This window comes from Garra rufa, chromosome 14 (assembly GCF_049309525.1).
Source record: "Garra rufa chromosome 14, GarRuf1.0, whole genome shotgun sequence".
Lineage (NCBI taxonomy): Eukaryota > Metazoa > Chordata > Actinopteri > Cypriniformes > Cyprinidae > Garra > Garra rufa.
The window spans coordinates 16,912,283-16,930,034 of record NC_133374.1 but is presented as its reverse complement, the minus strand read 5'-3'; the positions used below and the strand labels follow the sequence as shown (position 1 = coordinate 16,930,034).

Sequence of the window (17,752 nt, the reverse complement as noted above, 5' to 3'; positions counted from 1 at the left end):
AGCATAAAACAGTTGAAATCTGATGTGAAAATGAAATGTATCATTTATGACATTAATGCAGCTGGATCATTTCCAATGTATCCGTAAAACCACAAAAATATCTTGTAGTTGACTATGTTGAAAGCTTCTCCTCTAGGGGAAAGGTTGTGGAGGAATATGACTGGCAGCTCATGTTAATTCAATGAGGAGAAGCTCTAACTCCTCTGTGACTTGCGGTGCAGAGCACCAGCGTGTGTGTATGTGTGTGCAATCTGCTCCTTACAACATCTGTGAGCAAGACCTCATTTATCTACGCCCAAACCTACCTGATAACAGCCTCTCAGGGAGGAGTGTGCAATAAATGGGTTTTCTAAAGACGGGAGAGAGGGAATACACATGAATTAGCTCAAGGGAGAGTTAGATGTGATTGATCTGTAATCAGATTCTGTCAAAGAATTTATGGGAGTTAATACGTTCTGTGTGAGGTCAGTAATATGACTTTGAAAGATCTCTTATACTCACCAAAACTGCATTTTTAAAAATTTAAAATACAGTAAAAACTGGATTACAATTAAAAATAAGTTTTTATTTTTATTTTAATATATGTGTCTTAAGTAGCATGGATATATTTGTAGCAACAGCCAAAAATACATTGTATGGGTCAAAATCATCGATTTTTCTTTTATTCCAAAAATGATTAGGATATTAAGTAAAGATCTTGTCCCATGAAGATATTTTGTCAATTTCCTACTGTAAATATATCAAATCTTAATATTTGATTAGTAATATGCATTGCTAAGAACTTCATTTGGACAACTTTAAAGGCGATTTTCTCAATATTTTGATTCTTTTGCACCCTCAGATTCCAGATTTTCAAATAGTTGCATCTCAGCCAAATATTGTCCTATCCTAACAAACCAAACATCAATGGAAAAGCTTTCAGATGATGTAATTCTCAAAAAATTGACCCTTACGACTGATTTTGTGGTCCAGGGTCACATTTTGTAAAATTTAATTTATTCCTGTGATGGCAAAGCTGAATTTTCAGCAGCCAATACTTCAGTCTTCAGTGCCAAATTCATTTTTTATCAATTTTTTTATTCAAAAGAACAATTTATTTGAATTAGAAATCTTTTATAACAGTATGAATGTCTTTAATGTCACTTTTGATCAATTTAATGTATTCCTGCTAAATAGAAATCTATTTCTTTGTAAAAAAAAAAAAAAAATCAGAATAATCTATATATTTATGATTTATTGAACTTAAATATTGTATTTATGATTGAAATCACCTATTTTGTAGCATAAACACAGAAAAGACACACATCCATTATTAATACATATACCTTTATTTTATATCTCTAATAATTCATATATGTCTTTGTCCTATACATATTTTCTCGTAACAGTCTTGGAGACATACATAGATCAAAGTTAGATTTTATAAAGTACAATAGATTTTCAATACTTTGATAGACAGAATAGTAAATTCTGCTGAGAAAGAAGAGGAAAGGTCATCACTGGACTGAAGCGCGCGCGCGCGCGCACACACACACGCTCACACACACTCAAAGATGCACAATATAGACTCACGTCTACGGCATGCACACACACACTGACGGAACTGACCATGGCTTATTACGTCTCTAAACATGTCAGTTCGACGGAGACATCGACGTCCTCACATTTGCCCACTCTACGAATTCAACGAGTCAGCACAGAACGCCGGACCGCACGAACAGCAAGACTCACAAAGTACACATGCACATACTTAGATGTCCAGTCACACCTTTTTTTCATGAAAAAAAAGTCTTGAGGATCAAGGCTGAAGCATTTGTAACAAACAAGCACATTAGTTTTTGGTTTCTGCTACTTTGTGTAACTCACATAAAGAAATATGTAAATATAAATGCCGAAGCTCCCCCGTTGACAACGTGTTAGTGGTTGATCAATGAACAAGTCTTAAGAGTTTTACATTTGCTCCCTCGGTGCTGAATATTTGGTCCCATTCTTGTAAATGCTACATGTAAATGGTAACTGGGTAGGCAGACAAAGACTTCCAGTTGTAAATAAAACAAAATAAGCATCATGTGGATGAAATAAATACACATATGCCTAACAATTGGTACATATCCACCAAAAGAAGGCTAAACACTTAATATCTGTTACATTTACGGTAGGGCATGGTGACACATACATATTCACTCACACACACATACATACACACCTGTGCAAAAGACCAAGCACTTCTGGACAATGTAAAAAAATGATTTGGGCCCTTGCTTCTCTCATTAAAAAAAAAGTCTGTTACATTCCTACTTTTACCCTTTCCACATCTGAAATGTAAAATACAAAATTATTTAACAAAAAAGAACGAAAATAAGAAAATATATCCACAATTAAGTGATGGATTCAGTCCCTAAACCACAAACAGCTTCTTTGAAGTCATACTTACAAATTTCTGTAATAACAAAAAAGAAACAAAATCATTTTTGGCCTCATATAAACGTGTATACATGTAAAACATACCTGAAAATTGGTCACAAAACCATAATATAACAATCTTTATTTAGTAAGTTACTATTTAAGGAAAAAGGAAACACTGTAGAAAAACACTCTACAGTTAAAGTCAAAAGTTTACATACACCTTGCAGAATCTGTGAAATGTTAATTATTTTTCCAAAATAAGAGGTTTTTTTTATTTTGTAGATATTCCACATAAAAGATGTTTACATGTAGTCCACAAGAGAAAATAATAGTTGAATTTATAAACATGACCCTGTTCAAAAGTTTACATACACTTGATTCTTAATACTGAGTTGTTACCTGAAACCAAATTCTTTAGTTTTTCAGCGTTTTTGTGTATTTGAACCCTTTCCAACAATGCCTTTATGATATTGCTTAGGGTTAGGGTTAGCTCACATGCAACTATTACAGAAGGTTCAAATGCTTACTGATGCTTCAGAAAGAAACACAATGCATTAAGAGCCGGGGGTGAAAACTTTTGAACAGAATGAAGATGTGTAGATTTTTCTTATTTTGCCTAAATAGCAATTTTTTTCATTTAGTACTGCCCTTCAGAAGCTACAGAAGATACTTACATGTTCCCCAGAAGACAAAATGAGTTACATTTACCCTGATCTTCAAATTCAAAAAGTTTTCACCCCATGGCTCTAGGTTGGAACCTTCTGTGATAGTCCCTCAGGTGTCCTCCGTGTTAAAAGATGGATCTCAAAATCATACAGTCATCTTTGGAAATGGTTCAAATACACAAAAAAGCTGAAAAACCAAAAGATTTGTAGGACCTGAAAGATTTTTCTATGAAGAACACAGAGCAGTTTAACTGTTCAGGACAAACAAGGGACTCATGAATAACTATCACTAAACAAAAAAAGCACAGCTGTGAATCATTCAGGTAACAACACAGTATTAAAAAAAACTTTTAAACAGGGTCATTTTTTTTTTATAAATTCAACTATTATTTTCTCTTGTGGACTATATGTAAACATCTTTTATGTGAAATATCTTATTCAGGTCAGTACTAATTAAAAAATAACATACATTTTGTATTATCCTTCTTATTTTGGTCAAATAATTAACATGTTGCAGATTCTCCAAGGTGTATGTAAACTTTTGACTTCAACTGTATATACATTTTCATAAAGTAAATGAGATGTGCATCCATTCCTGTTCTAATGCCATCACCAAACAGATATTTAAAAGTCAGGGGTTTGTAAGATATTTTTAATGCCACATAATCATTCTTTTGTGCTGATTTGGTGCTCAAGAAACATTTCTTATTATCAATGTTGAAAACTGTTGTGTAAACAGTGGCTTTTTTCAGGATTCTTGGATGAATGCTAAAAGTATAACTTGCTGACTGAAAGTAGCATATGATAATCTGACTCACCCCAAACTTTTCAACATTAGTGTACACAGTCATTAGCCATAGATCTATATGTAAATTGTTTTTGAAGATCTGAAATGAACAACGGAAGGACAGAACAGTCATGGCAGTCAGTAACTTGTGAGCGATGATAGTCATTCACATGGACGGCACAAGAATAAAAATAAAACAATGGCTGTTTTCGGAGGCCTGGCCTCACCGTCACACAATACGGTAGCAGACTCCTCTGGGGTGAGGTGTGAAGGGAGGTCAGCTGAGGCCCTTACAAGAGACACAGGTCCCCTGTGTTTGTGCTACATGTCCAGCAGAAGAGGAAACGTGTCACACAGCGTTGGTGATGACAATTGTGTCTCTCTGAGGGCCGCTGGACCCTGAAGCCTCAGGGGTAATGCTCTTTAGCAGGCGCTACAGGGGTAAGCAGTGAGATTTTTGGAGTAGTGAAAACATTTAAGCTACAGGAGGGCTTTACAAGTAAGTCGAACAGCTCAACTACAAAGAAACTGCACTAAGTGATATGTTGCAAGTCTTGTCAGTTAAATACTGAACAGCTGTGGGCTAAAGCTCTTCTCTACGAGGCACATAATTACTCACTCAAAACCTGACATGCTAAAGGCACTGATAGTTACATCACAGAATCAACAAAGGTGAACCTTGTGCCGTTTTTCATCATCTAACAAACACACATCCTGTGACTAAAACACGTGCAGTCTCTCAGTGTCACTGTATTGTCACTGACCGTTTGATCTCTATCCTCACGTCTCAAACAGAGAAAATTTACAGCGTTATCAAGCTGATGCGTTGCAGTATAATTGCATTTGTGCTGCTGTAATGTGTTTAGGTGTCATTATTATATGTTTCTCACTTATTAGACCTGACAAGATACAGTTATGTATGTGTTTTGATGTTTTTGTCTGTCTGGGCTCACCTGTTTGAAGGTCCCTTTGGTGGTGAGTAGATGGTAGACCATGTAAGAAGGCACACAGATGAAGGAGGAGACTCCAATACAGTAGCCGAGAACTGTGGTCCAGAAAGGGTACAGGTAGTCAAACAGCCTCACCTCGGGAGGGAATGCCAGAAAACTCCCAATAATGAACTACAGACAAAGAAAAAAAATCACAAAACTGTATTTGCATCTGACATGCTGAGATCTGTCGATAGATGACAAATGTATGTATGATGTTTGTCTGAGAGTCAAACTCAAAAGTAAAACGGTTTCATTTTGGGGCAACTATCCAGTGTATTTGCATGGAAATGCACTGGACTGTTTTTTTGTAACCCAGTATACAGTTGAAGTCAAAAGTTTACATACACCTTGCAGAATCTGCAGAATGTTAATTATTTTACCAAAATAAGTAGGTTCATACAAAATGTATGTTATTTTTTGTTTGGTACTGATCTGAATAAGATGTTTTACGTAAAAGAAAATAATAGTTGAATTTATAAAAATGACCCTGTTCAAAAGTTTACATACACTTGATTCTTAATACTGTGTTGTTACCTAAATGATTCACAGCTGTTTTTTTTTAGTCCTTTGTTTGTCCGAAACAGTTAAACTGCCTACTGTTCTTCAGAAAAACTCTTCAGGTCCCACAAATTCTTTGGTTTTTCAGCATTTTTGTGTATTTGAACCCTTTCCAACAATGACTGTATAATGTTGAGATCCATCTTTTCACACTGAGGACAACTAAGGGACTTATATGCAACTATTATAGAAGGTTCAAATGCTCACTGATGCTTTAGAAGGAAACACGATGTATTAAGAGCCGGGGGTGAAAACTTTTGAACAGAACAAAAATGTGTACATTTTTCTTATTTTGCCTAAATATAATTTTTTGTTCATGTAGTATTGCCCTTTATTGCCATCTTGCCAGTCAAGAGGTGTCGATCTCCGAGTGCAAGGATGGATAGCTCCTAAAGCATATTTCCATATAAATGCACGGCTAATTCGTTGTTTTGTCGCAAGTGAAAAACAATATTAACCTTATAGTTGTAAAAAGAGCCTCATATAAGCCTAATATTTCGTCCTATGGAGTCCATTCATTCGCATTCGGAGATCGACACTTCTTGACTGGCAAGACGGCTGCGAGCGGAAACTCAAACAGTGAAAGTGAGTTGTTCAAAACCTTTCTTTTTAGTAAACTCTGTGTACACAAACAATGTTCTCAATGCTCGAGTTCATGTGTAGAGACCCAGGCGACACTTCGAGCAAAGTTTCATGGTGTGTCGAGCCTTCTTAGTGTTGTAAAAATATCGATTTTGATGCGCTCAAATTTATGCCCCTAGTACTCCCGTTCACTGGCCATTGACCACAAAACGAAATCACGGTCAATCTCAAAAACGGCTCGTTTGTCATAATTATGCTTTTAGATATATGTTTGTCTCGTTTACAGTTAAAAAAACAGCCCAGGTTGCATTTTGGCAATAGTTATCCTTTAATGCATTGTGTTACCTTCTAAAGCATCAGTGAATGTTTTGAACCTTCTGTAATAGTTGCATATGAGTCCCTCAGTTGTCTTCAGTGTGAAAAGACTGATCTCAAAATCATACAGTCTTTGCTGGAAAAGATTCAAATGCACAAAAATGCTGAAAACCCAAAGAATCTGTGGGAACAGCGTGCAGTTAAACTGTTCAGGACAAACAAGGGACTCATGAACAGCTATCACTAAACACACAAAAAAAAAGCTGTGGATCATTCAGATATCAACACAGTATTAAGAATTAAGTCTATGTATGTCTAGTATGATCCCTCTTACTTTGGTAAAAAAAAATTACATTTTGCAGATTCTGCAAGGTGTATGTAAACTTTTGACTTCAACTGTAGCATATCAAAAGCATGGATATGAATCCTGGGGAATGCATAAACTGATAAAATGGATACCTTTAATACAATGTAAGTTACCAAATGCATAAATGTAATGTAATGGACTGACCAATAAGAAGCAGGGACAGATGGCTACCCAGCAGACCCTCCAAAACATGCCAGGAGCAAAGCCAAGCATCAGCTGCACATCGTTGCAGAAGCGTGTCGTCCCTGCACGTATTTTACAAACAGACTTACTGCACATTGCCTGAAACAGCATATCGGATTACGAAACTATGATAAAATCTTGAGACGGTAGTGGAATAAGAAATAACAGATGGACAACAGCAGAGTATAAAGTGACGGAAGTAGCTCAACAGTTTCATGAACTGATATTATGACTTCTCTCCCTGTAGTAGTGACTTAAAATTAAATTTTCACAATGCTAGGAAGTTCAACAGTAAAGTTCAGAATTCTTTTGAGGGCTTCAGCCCAAAAGCCTCTAGGGAACATCTTGTTCAGACAATTCATTAGGAAACAAGTAGGAGTTTGTTTGCTTTGCAGCACAATCAAAATAATTAAAGTTACATTTCAAATGATTAACCTGGAAGCCAATACATACCATAGAACCAGGAAACAGCAATGACCTCGAGGAAGACTACGGTGATAACAGCAGGTCCTGTGGCATACTCCTCAAATAGTTTAACGACAAACGCACCTCCCTACAAACACATTGCCTCCATATTAAAAGGAATAATTAATGTTTACACTTTGGAAAATGGCATGTTTAATTTGATAAAATTCCAAATTTGGTCTCAGGATAGTGTTTAAAGCCTGTAGTTAGAACTGAAGGAAAATTTTTGTTAGCGCTGCTGTTAGACTTACGTAGGTAAGAGTGGAGAGGGCGCCCAGATAACAGACGCACACTAGGCCGAGCACAAACCATTCTCTCCTCCTGGCCAACAGGTGGGGGAACTCGTCCAACATGGCTGTAATTATCCCTTCCAGACCTGCAAACTGTAATGCGCATACACACAAGAGAGGCAGGGGATGATTCAAAAAGTAGGTCAAGGACCCATTGAACTTGTACAGGCATTAATTAAAACAATGCTCCTTATGGTAAATACAGCACCATTGTTTTTTTTTGACATTGTATATAAATAGAAATAGACAACATATGGAGTTATGTCATTAGATGACTGTATGCTAAGCTCAGTTAGCTCTGGTGAGAATTGACGAACACCGGTCACGAATTAAAAGTACAAAACAAGGGGATTTTGATATAAGCCAAGCAGAGAGAAAACTTGGTTCTTGAGAGACAAGCATATTCTTACCAGAGCTTACAGTAAGTGGAAGCTAGAGATTATGGTTTATAAAATTTTAAATCTTACACAAACGCATCAATTCTCTTCAGAATGCCTTTATTAAAGAAGTTCACTTCCAGAGCTAAAATTTACAGATAATTTACTCACCCCCTTGTCATCCAAGATGTTCATGTCTTTCTTCAGTCGTAAAGAAATTATGCTTTTTGAGGAAAACTTTTCAGGATTTCTCTCCATATAGTGGACTTTTATGGTGCCCAAAATGCTTATCTAGCAAAACGATTGGTTATTTTCTAAAAAAAAAATACAATTTACATACTTTTTAACCTTAAATGCTTGCCTTCTCTAGCTCTGCCATGCGCATGCGTATTCTGTGTATACAGGTTCAAGACAGTTAGGGTATGTCTAAAAACTCTCATTTTTTTCTATCAACTTCAAAATCGCCCTACATTTCTGTTTTACCTTTTTTTGTAAAGGGCTTTTGATTTATTTGCACGTTCACTTTGTAAATGAGATGGGTGTTTTTTGACCTACCCTAACTGTCTTAAACCAAAATAAACAGAGTACATGCAGAGCTAAACAAGACAAGGTTAAAAAGTATTTCAATAAAAATTTAAGTAAATAACTAATCGTTTCACTAGGCAAGACCCTTCTTCCTCAGTTGGGATCATTTAGAGCCCTTTGAAGCTGCATTTAAACAGCATTTTGGAAGTTCAAACTCGCAGGCACCATAGAAGTCCACTATACGGAGAAAAATACTAAAATGTTTTCCTCAAAATACATAATTTCTTTACGACAAAAGAAAGAAAGACATGAACATCTTGGATGACAAGGGAGTGAGTATATTATCTGTAAATTTTAGTTCTGGAAGTGAACGTCTCCTTTAACCCAATGGAGCTTTGTGGAGTACTTTTATGATGGATGGATGCACTTTATTAAACTTCAAAATCTTAACACCCATCCACTGCCATTTTAAAGCTTAAAAGAGCATGGACATTTTTTAACATAACTCCGAATGTATTCATCTGAAACAACAAAGTTATATACACCTAGAATGACTAGATGGTGAGTAAATCATGGGGTAACTGTCCCTTTAAGCCATGCCTTAACTGATTTGATTGTGTGTGGTCAGCATAGGGACAGGAAGGGGTTAACTATGCATGCTGAAGAGCTAATGTAATGAAACACTGCTGACAATACATTTTACTAAATTCAGAAACAATAAGCTGAGTAAACAAAGGGAAAAATCTAATTCATTAAGAGAGAATTCATTGGCTAGTATTCCACGAAAGCAAGAAAGACTGACCGTGCTATCCAGCCCCAGCATAATTATCATGAGGAAGAATATGATGGCAAAGAATGTAGCAGCCGGCATATTGGCAATAGCCTCAGCGTAGATGATGAAGAGCAGACTGGGACCTTAGAAAACATGCATCCAATCAGGACAGGTCAATTTTAGAGTAAACAGCCATATCACATTGTATAGTGTCAATGCAATGATTTTCAATGATACATCTGATATTAAGCTTTAAATAATCACATAAAATTCTCTATCTGAAAGGTAATAGGACCCTTAAAGCAAGAATAAAGAAATTGGGTAGAAATTAAATGCTTACCAGCATCTTTAGCTACAGTCTCCACACCTTGTTTGCGCATCTCTGCCATGTATCCCAGCACTGTGAAGATCACAAAGCCTGACAGGAAACTGGTCAAACAGTTCACCGAGCTTGTGATTAACGCATCTCTGCAAATCAAAGAAAGATACAAACATTTGAGCAAAAAGAAAAAGTATAGAAAGATTAATAGCTTTAAGGAGTAGTTCAATTCCAGAACAAAATTTACAGATAACATACGCACCCCCATTGTCATCCAAGATGTTCATGTCTTTCTTTCTTCGGTCATAAAGAAATGATGTTTTTTTAAGGAAAACATTTTAGGAATTATCTCTATATAGTGGGCTTCTATGGTGCCTGCGAGTTTGAAACGATCCCACTCTAAACTCTAAACAATCCCAGCTGAGGAATAAGGGTCTTATCTAGCAAAACTAGAAAATAAAATATAAATTTATATACATTTTAACCTCAAATGCTTGTCTTGTCTAGCTCTGCATGTACTCTGTGCACTCCGGTTCAATACAGTTAGGGTATGTCGAAAAACTCCCATCTCATTTACTCCTCCAACTTCAGAATCGCCCTACTGACCCAGTTTTACAAAGTAAACATGCTAATAAGATCAAATGGCGTTTACCAAAAAAGGTAAAACAGCGATGTAGGGTACTTTTGAATTTGGAGGAGAAAATGAGATGGGAGTTTTTCAGCTTACCCTAACTGCCTTAAACAGGATTGCACAGAGTACCAGGCTTGTGCACAATTCAGAATTGAATTGAGAATGACTCCTAAATTCCAATTCAATTCTTGAATTTGAATTGAATTTGTATTGATGTCAAAAACAAGATCTAGAATTAAGATTCGAATTTGAATTAAAGGAAGCAGAATTGCAATTCAATACAAATCCAAAGAAATTCATATACATAAGTGAAGTGTTTAACAATGAAGCTTTACAATATATGTCAGATATGATTTCATTACATATTCTATAAATGATATTAGTTTGAACTACTTGTACAGATTACATTGTGTTATTTGATTACATTGAAATGAAAATAACATTTTGAACAAAACTAATCAAACATTGAGGGAGTAATTTATTTCAAGAATTTGACCATTATCTATATGTTGGAACAAAATGTATGCAGGGTTGAGGAGTGACTAGTTATGTGTAATGAAATTATGCTATTAAATTACAAAATTAATGTAATTGTATGTGAGATTCAACACATTATTTCTGTTGTATGACTGTGTGGAATGTCTTTGAATTGCCATGTATTTAATTCTATTTCCTGTCATTCCAACTCCAATTCAAATTCAACTTCCTGTGGGGCGGAGTCAATTCAATTCAAATTCCAACTCATGAATTGAATGGCGGCCAATTCTGAAATTCTGAATTGTGCACAAGCCTGCAGAGTACGCATGTGCATGGCAGAGCTAGACAAGACGAGCGTTTGAGGTTTAAAAGTACATCATTTTTTTTTACCTTTTTAGAAAACGACAGATCGGTTTGCTGGATAGGACCCTTATTCCTTGGCTGGGATAGTTTAGAGCCCTTTGAAGCTGCACTGAAACTGCATTTTGGAAGTTCAAACTCACGGGCACCACAGAATTCCTGAAATGTTTTCCTCAAAAAACATAATTTCTTTACGACTGAAGAAGGAAAGACATGAACATTTTGGATGACAACAGGGTGAGCACATTATCTTTAAATCTTTGCTCTGGAAGTGAACTACTCTAAACAGGGAGCGACAGAGAAAAAAACCCTGATTTTTAGAAAAGCGATGTGTTGTGGAGGATTGTCATTGCTACGCAGTTGCTGGGGTTTTTGATGTGGTTTACCAAGACATTTCAACCCGATTTCACGGCTATTCATACATATTTAACTAGGTGCCTAATTCGTACAAATTCGTATGACCTCACTCATACAAATTCTTTTTATCAGGTGCCAAATTTGCACAAAGGACTACCCCTAACCCCGCCCCTAAATCATATAAAATCGTACAAGTGAGGTTGTACGAGTTTGTACGAATTAGCCACCTCGTAAAATACGTACAGACTGGTCGTGAGATAACATTAGAGATTTCTATAGCGTTCATTGCTATGGTGTTAAGAAAGGTTGCTAGGTGGTTTCTGACAGCTCCAAGTCAACAGAATCCACCTCCAAGTTTCTATGATGTTCTGGTTATCAAGATAAGTCTAGATAAATTTTTTCACACTTGTTTTATTGTAAACAAGGTTGCTTAGAGATATAACATCACTCCTTTCCTCAACAAATCTGATTCATGATATCATTTTGGCTGTAGCCTGAACAATGCTGGAAGAGTTATACACCAAAGTGTAATACTTAGGATTAGGCCAATGTCAAACCTGCATAGAAACACATGCAAAAAGATGGAGAGGTACAAGTTCATATTTTAAGCTCAAGTTTGTGATAACAGAACTTTAGCGCAGATAATAGAAAATGACAGCAGTATAAATGTGAGCCAGGTGTACTTGTAGCAGTTGTTATGAAAGGGATTGTAGCTGGCAAAGGCCAGGAGAACACCAAAGCCTGGACCCAAAGAGAAGAAGATCTGCGCAGCTGCATCAAGCCAAACCTGAAAAAACAAGGACAGATTGATTTTTCTGTAAAGAATTTCATTCATCCATATCATACCTGACAAGAAGTATGGGTCATAGGGAAAGAGGGACGGAGCAAACAACACGGATTGTGCAATATTTTAGTATTCAGAATGGCTTAGTTTCTACTCACTGTAGTGGTTAAAAGTTTGTTCCAATCAGGTTTCAGGTAGAAGACCACTCCTCTCCATGCTCCCGGCAGGGTGGCCCCTCTTATCAACAAGATCAGCAACACCAGGTACGGAAAGGTAGCCGTCACCCACACTACCTGCCAGAGAGAGGCATGAAGAACCCACTAAACAAAAGAGTCGAAAACTGTGCAACTCCTGAATAACAGTTGGCTGCTCTTTCTTTCTGAGGTTTCCTGTGTATCCTACCTTGCCGGAGGTCTTGACCCCCTTCCAGATGCTGAAGTACACAACGGTGAAGATGAACAACAGACAGAGGGCTAGCTGCCAGCTCACCCAGCCCAATTGATGAAGACCAGGAGACAGATGAACTTGCAAGACCTGCCGTCTAAGGACATGAGAGAAGTTGGTTGACAGTAAGGCTGTCACAATTTCTCGATTAAATTCAAGTACTCAATTCTACTAACCCTAACCTAACCCTATTGTTCACTTAGGTATATTTTTATTGCTAAATAAAATTACAATTATCAGAATATTTGATTAATCGTCAGAATAATCGAACAATTATTCGATTACCAAAAGAATCGTTAGTGATAGCCCTAGTTGACAGTTTATAAAGCCATTAATGTCTATTTGCTATATATGCATTTTAAGTAATTGCAAAGGCTATTGTCTATTTAGATCAATTTCTTTGATTAATCGTTAGAATAATCGACCAATTATTCAATTACCAAAAGAATCGTTATTGACAGCCTAGTTGACAGTTTATAAAACCATTAATGTCTATTTGCTATATATGCATTTTAAGTAATTGCAAAGGCTATTGTCCATTTAGATCAATTTCTTTGATTAATCGTCAGAAAAATCAACCAATTATTCGATTATCAAAACAATCGTTAGTGACAGCCTAGTCTCAGCCTCAGATGTCACGCCTACGGAACGTTGGCTAAACGTCTGATGCATATGGTACACTTAACTGGAAACACTCCAGGAATGTCGAAGTCGTCATCTGATTCGTTGAATTTGATCGTATTTCCGGGAGAAGCGAGTGTCGCATTTATTTTCGGTCCGCCGGGAAACAAAGCGCAGACTGATTTACTCTGCGTTTTGCTAAAATGTGCTCATGCAGACGCCATTGTTGTTATACACACTTGCGGCGTTAGCAAACAAATTACTGACTTAATGCTTGTTCTCCCTCTTCTTATTTAACTTCCAATGCTGGTCATTTCAATGACTGACTTGTTGCATGCCAGTTTGTTGTTGTAGGGGTGTTTCCACGCCCCAAAACGTGACGCTGAACGAAACGAACTGTGATTGGTTGTTTGACATGTCGGTCAAATGGCCTTATGGGCGGGCCTTGGCCAATGAAAGCTGCCATGAATTCCAGACCTTCAGCCGTCAGCCTGAAGGTCTGGCTACGCGAGACTAGTGACAGCCCTAGTTGACAGTTCATAATGCCTGTAGAAGCTACTATTGGGAGATACAGATGCCAAAGAATAGTAAATCAAAAGCCGTGAATCTTAGCAACTGATGAGTGCAGGTCAGTTAAATAAGAACAAGGAGCAACATTTATATGGAAAACAGGAAATCCCATTTTTAAATCTGTCCCAAAGCAGTGGATACACAGACCCAATGCCCCCCTGCATCTTTTGAGAAAGAGTAACACATTCTTTTAAAATCACAAGAGCCTCTTGATAGTTCAAGAAGCCTATTGAAGGCAAAGTTTTAGCTTCTATCCCTTTCAACCTGGACTTGCACTTACACGCACTTACATGCACTTACATATAGAACTCCTCAGCAGGAGAGATGGATGTGTTGGTCCAGGAGACATTCAAGTCAGTGGACAGGTAGTGGGTGCAGTTGGGAGTGTTCCACTGGTTGTTGCAGGTGGTCCAGGGCAGCGTGGCACGAAAGGAGGACAGGAGGTAGTAGAGAGCCCAGGCCATTATGGTATTATAGTAGAAGGCAATGTAGAGTGCAATGATGCAGATGGCAAAGCCTATACCTGCAAAACAAGGCAGTGAATGACATTTAAGACAAAGTTCCATTTACATAAAATCAAGTTTCTTAAGCAGCTGGCATTTTACCAGGTAAATGTGACAATTTCCATAACAGAGTCCTGGTTATCAACAAAGTGAGAGCTGAATCAGTAAGAAGTTTAGAAGAAGGTCAAGGGAAAGTGTACTATCAGCCCAGCACATGTCAGTCTGCCGTTATCTGTGTGACCCCTCAACCCATGTCCTGGGTCTCAGAAGTCTCAGCCTTGTGAAACAGACCAGTCTTACCCTTGAAGATGGGGCAGATGTGTTTCCAAATGGAGATACACCCACTGCGGTGAAACTGGCCCAAAGCCAGCTCCATATAGAAGAGCGGCACGCCACCAAACACAGCCATCAGCAGGTACGGCAGAAGAAAGGCACCTGAACACAAGGATTTAGACAGGAAGTGCAACTTGAACTTCACGGTCCCATTGCAGTGGTCTTAACACATCCTGAAAGCACTATTATCCTTACAGAAAAGACGCTAACGCACACAAAAAGTTCCTGTTCAGACAAGCCCCCGGGTTCTTGATTAAAGCTTTATACATGAGCTTTTGACATGAATGCTAGATAGCTGCTGATTGAGCAGCAGCGAGCCAGATTATTAAACAATAAGAGCAAGTCCCACCCTTGAGAGCCACAATTAATGGTGTTGGTTGCGGCGAGAGTCTCCCTGCCTGCACTATCTCTCATGCACTCCCTTTGCATAGTGAAACAGGAAATTACAAAGATTTTATTACTTGAAATTCAATGAAAGGAGACTAAAGCTTGTTTGTACTGACGGGGCGAACCGGCTCGCACAAAGAGAGGAGACAACAGCAGAATTCCCCATTGTCTGTTTGTTCTTTTTAAGCAAACATCACCTAAGTTGATCTCGTCTCAAAGACGCAATTCTTTTTCTAATGGGATGCGACACAATATTTAGTATCACCATTGCCAAGTGTGTTCTTGACCTTACCCCCTCCGTTTTGGTAGCAGATGTAGGGGAAGCGCCACACGTTGCCCAGGTCCACCGCATACCCGATCACCGACAGCAAGAAGTCCATCTTTTTGCTCCAGGTCTCCCTAGGTGGATCCAAGCTGGTCTGCTGGACCACCAGAGTCCTGAATGCCCCAGGGGTGCTACCCCTGTCCGCCCCAGCTCCCGCGCCATCCCTGGGGCTTTGAGGGGATGTGCTGGGATAACCGTTTGAGACCTGCCCAGGCCCAGAGCAGGACTTCTGACCCTTCTCCGAGACGCTGTCCGCAACCAGCCTTCCATTTTCTTGCGACTCCTGTTCTTTCTCCTGCTCTTGATTCATCATCATTGGTTGTTTCATCTCCATAGTGAGGACGGCTGTTAGGGTTGAGACGGTGGTCCTCTTGCACTGGCTGATATCGCGCCCATGAGGGGATAGAGAGCCTGGAGAAGAGGAAATGGGATGGAGAGTGCAAGGAGAGCCCTGAACCTGTATGTTTTAACAAGCTCAGGTGGGAAAACAAGGAAACACCGCTCAGGCCCAGCTGCAGAACAAAGAGAGGGGGATTTTCAGAAGACGCTGGAGGAAGTTTAGCATGAATTTACCCCTGTCATTCCCATACAAAGTGTTTTTGAGAAATGACACATGATCTTTGAAAGATATCTGCAGATTTTGATTAAATATGCCCTTACAACATGGGGTTAAACCTGTAAAACGCTAAGTGAACTCTGTACATGCCACAGCAACATTAAGCCTTCGGGAGCTGCCAAGACAGTTATTTATTCTCTTTTTCCTGACACTGTTGATACTTAACTTACAATAAGGGACTGTACCGACATTACAGATAGATGCATTAGATTAAAAAACATATACTTAACACAGCCTTAACACTAATTTAAACAGATCTTATACACATTTAAGTTTAGTCATAAGTAGCACGGATATATTTGTAGCAATAGCCGACAATACACTGTATGGGTCAAAATTATAGATTTTTTCTTTTATGCCAAAAATCATTAGGATATTAAGTAAAGATGTATTTTGTAAATTTCCAATCCGGAAATATATCAAAACTTAATTTTCGATTAGTAAGAACTTCATTTAAACAACTTTAAAGGCTGTATTTCCCAATATTTAGATTTTTTGCACCCTCAGATTCCAGATTTTCAAATACTTCTATCTCAGCCAAATATTGTCCTATCCTAACAAACCACACATCAATTTCAATTTAAAAAAATGTACCCTTATGACTGGTTTTGTGGTCCAGGGTCACATTTATAATACCTTTACATTTAACAGGGACAGTTAAGTAATACTAAACATGTACAACTATTTTATTTTTAGTCTAGAAGAGAAACAAAGTACTAATCAATACACCATTAAATTATACTGCGTTTTAAGAAAGTGTACTTCAGCATTCTAGAGGGTAATTTTCTTCCAGCAACAGCCGCCTAGCGTTCTTTGAAAGCTGTTTGTAATTACTAGATGAAGTCGAGGGGCAGTGATACAGGTGGTTGCAGGAATCGGAGTGAGAAGATATTAAGCAACTGCTATTCATCACAACATAATGATCATACTAATGTCAGGAATAATTGAGAGGGGAATACAAATTTTCCTCCTGCTTGCATTTTCCTCATAGTATTTCATAATTATGAACAGCTAACACATTTCATTTAGTTTCCATCAGGGGATTTTTAGGGCCAAAAATGTTTATTATTTATTCAAAGTGAATCATTTGTGCCTTTAAAACACATTTGTAAAAAGTAAAAAACTATTAATGATTTTATGACGGCGGAGGAGAAGGTGGAAAGCGTTCCGCACTATTAAAATCAGACAAAAAGCGAAATGTTTGTGCATATCCAGCATGGCAACTTATCAATACAATTAATTTGTATGTAAAAGTTGATTTCTCCGCATATAGGAAAATTACGCAGAGGCACTTTTTATATGGAATGATTAAAAAAGTTAGTTAAAAATAAGTTAAATTATAATGCCATATCAATGATTTGTAAATGTTAACACAAACTGATTTACAGCTACCACCGCGTATCATTCTCATCCAAGCGTCACAAGAAGACGAGATAAAATACATTGAATTACTAGGATGTTTTTTCTGGACAGATATTATCTGATTTGGCAAACCGCCTGATTTTTCTTATTCACAGCCTTCTTTTTGTACTTTCTGTCCGTTTTTCCGTGCACACGCTACATCTGCTCTCTTTAACACACACATTCTAAATCAACCTTCTTAATACTGAACATCTTGGACACCTCCACTAAATTTTTGTCTATAATCACAGATAATAGCGAGGTCAAGATCAGTGCAGCTGTGTTATGGCAAGAGTTTACTTCGGTTACCAGGATCACAAAATTGCCGGGATCTCAAGCC

The 17,752-nt window shown here is 37.7% G+C and overlaps 1 protein-coding gene across 1 annotated transcript; it reads right to left on the bottom strand.

The window, feature by feature from the left end:
- Positions 1–1,309: 1,309 nt before the first annotated feature.
- slc6a4a (solute carrier family 6 member 4a) lies at positions 1,310–16,042 on the bottom strand. Its single transcript, XM_073817819.1, has 13 exons — positions 15,363–16,042; positions 14,651–14,785; positions 14,148–14,370; positions 12,615–12,753; positions 12,371–12,505; positions 12,112–12,215; positions 9,625–9,752; positions 9,315–9,427; positions 7,572–7,703; positions 7,309–7,408; positions 6,817–6,917; positions 4,812–4,979; positions 1,310–4,291 (listed from the first exon to the last, which is right to left on the bottom strand). The coding sequence occupies exons 1-13, from the start codon at positions 15,727–15,729 to the stop codon at positions 4,208–4,210; spliced, it is 1,929 nt and encodes a 642-aa protein (XP_073673920.1). The 5' UTR covers positions 15,730–16,042; the 3' UTR covers positions 1,310–4,207.
- Between the last annotated feature and the right edge of the window lie 1,710 nt (positions 16,043–17,752).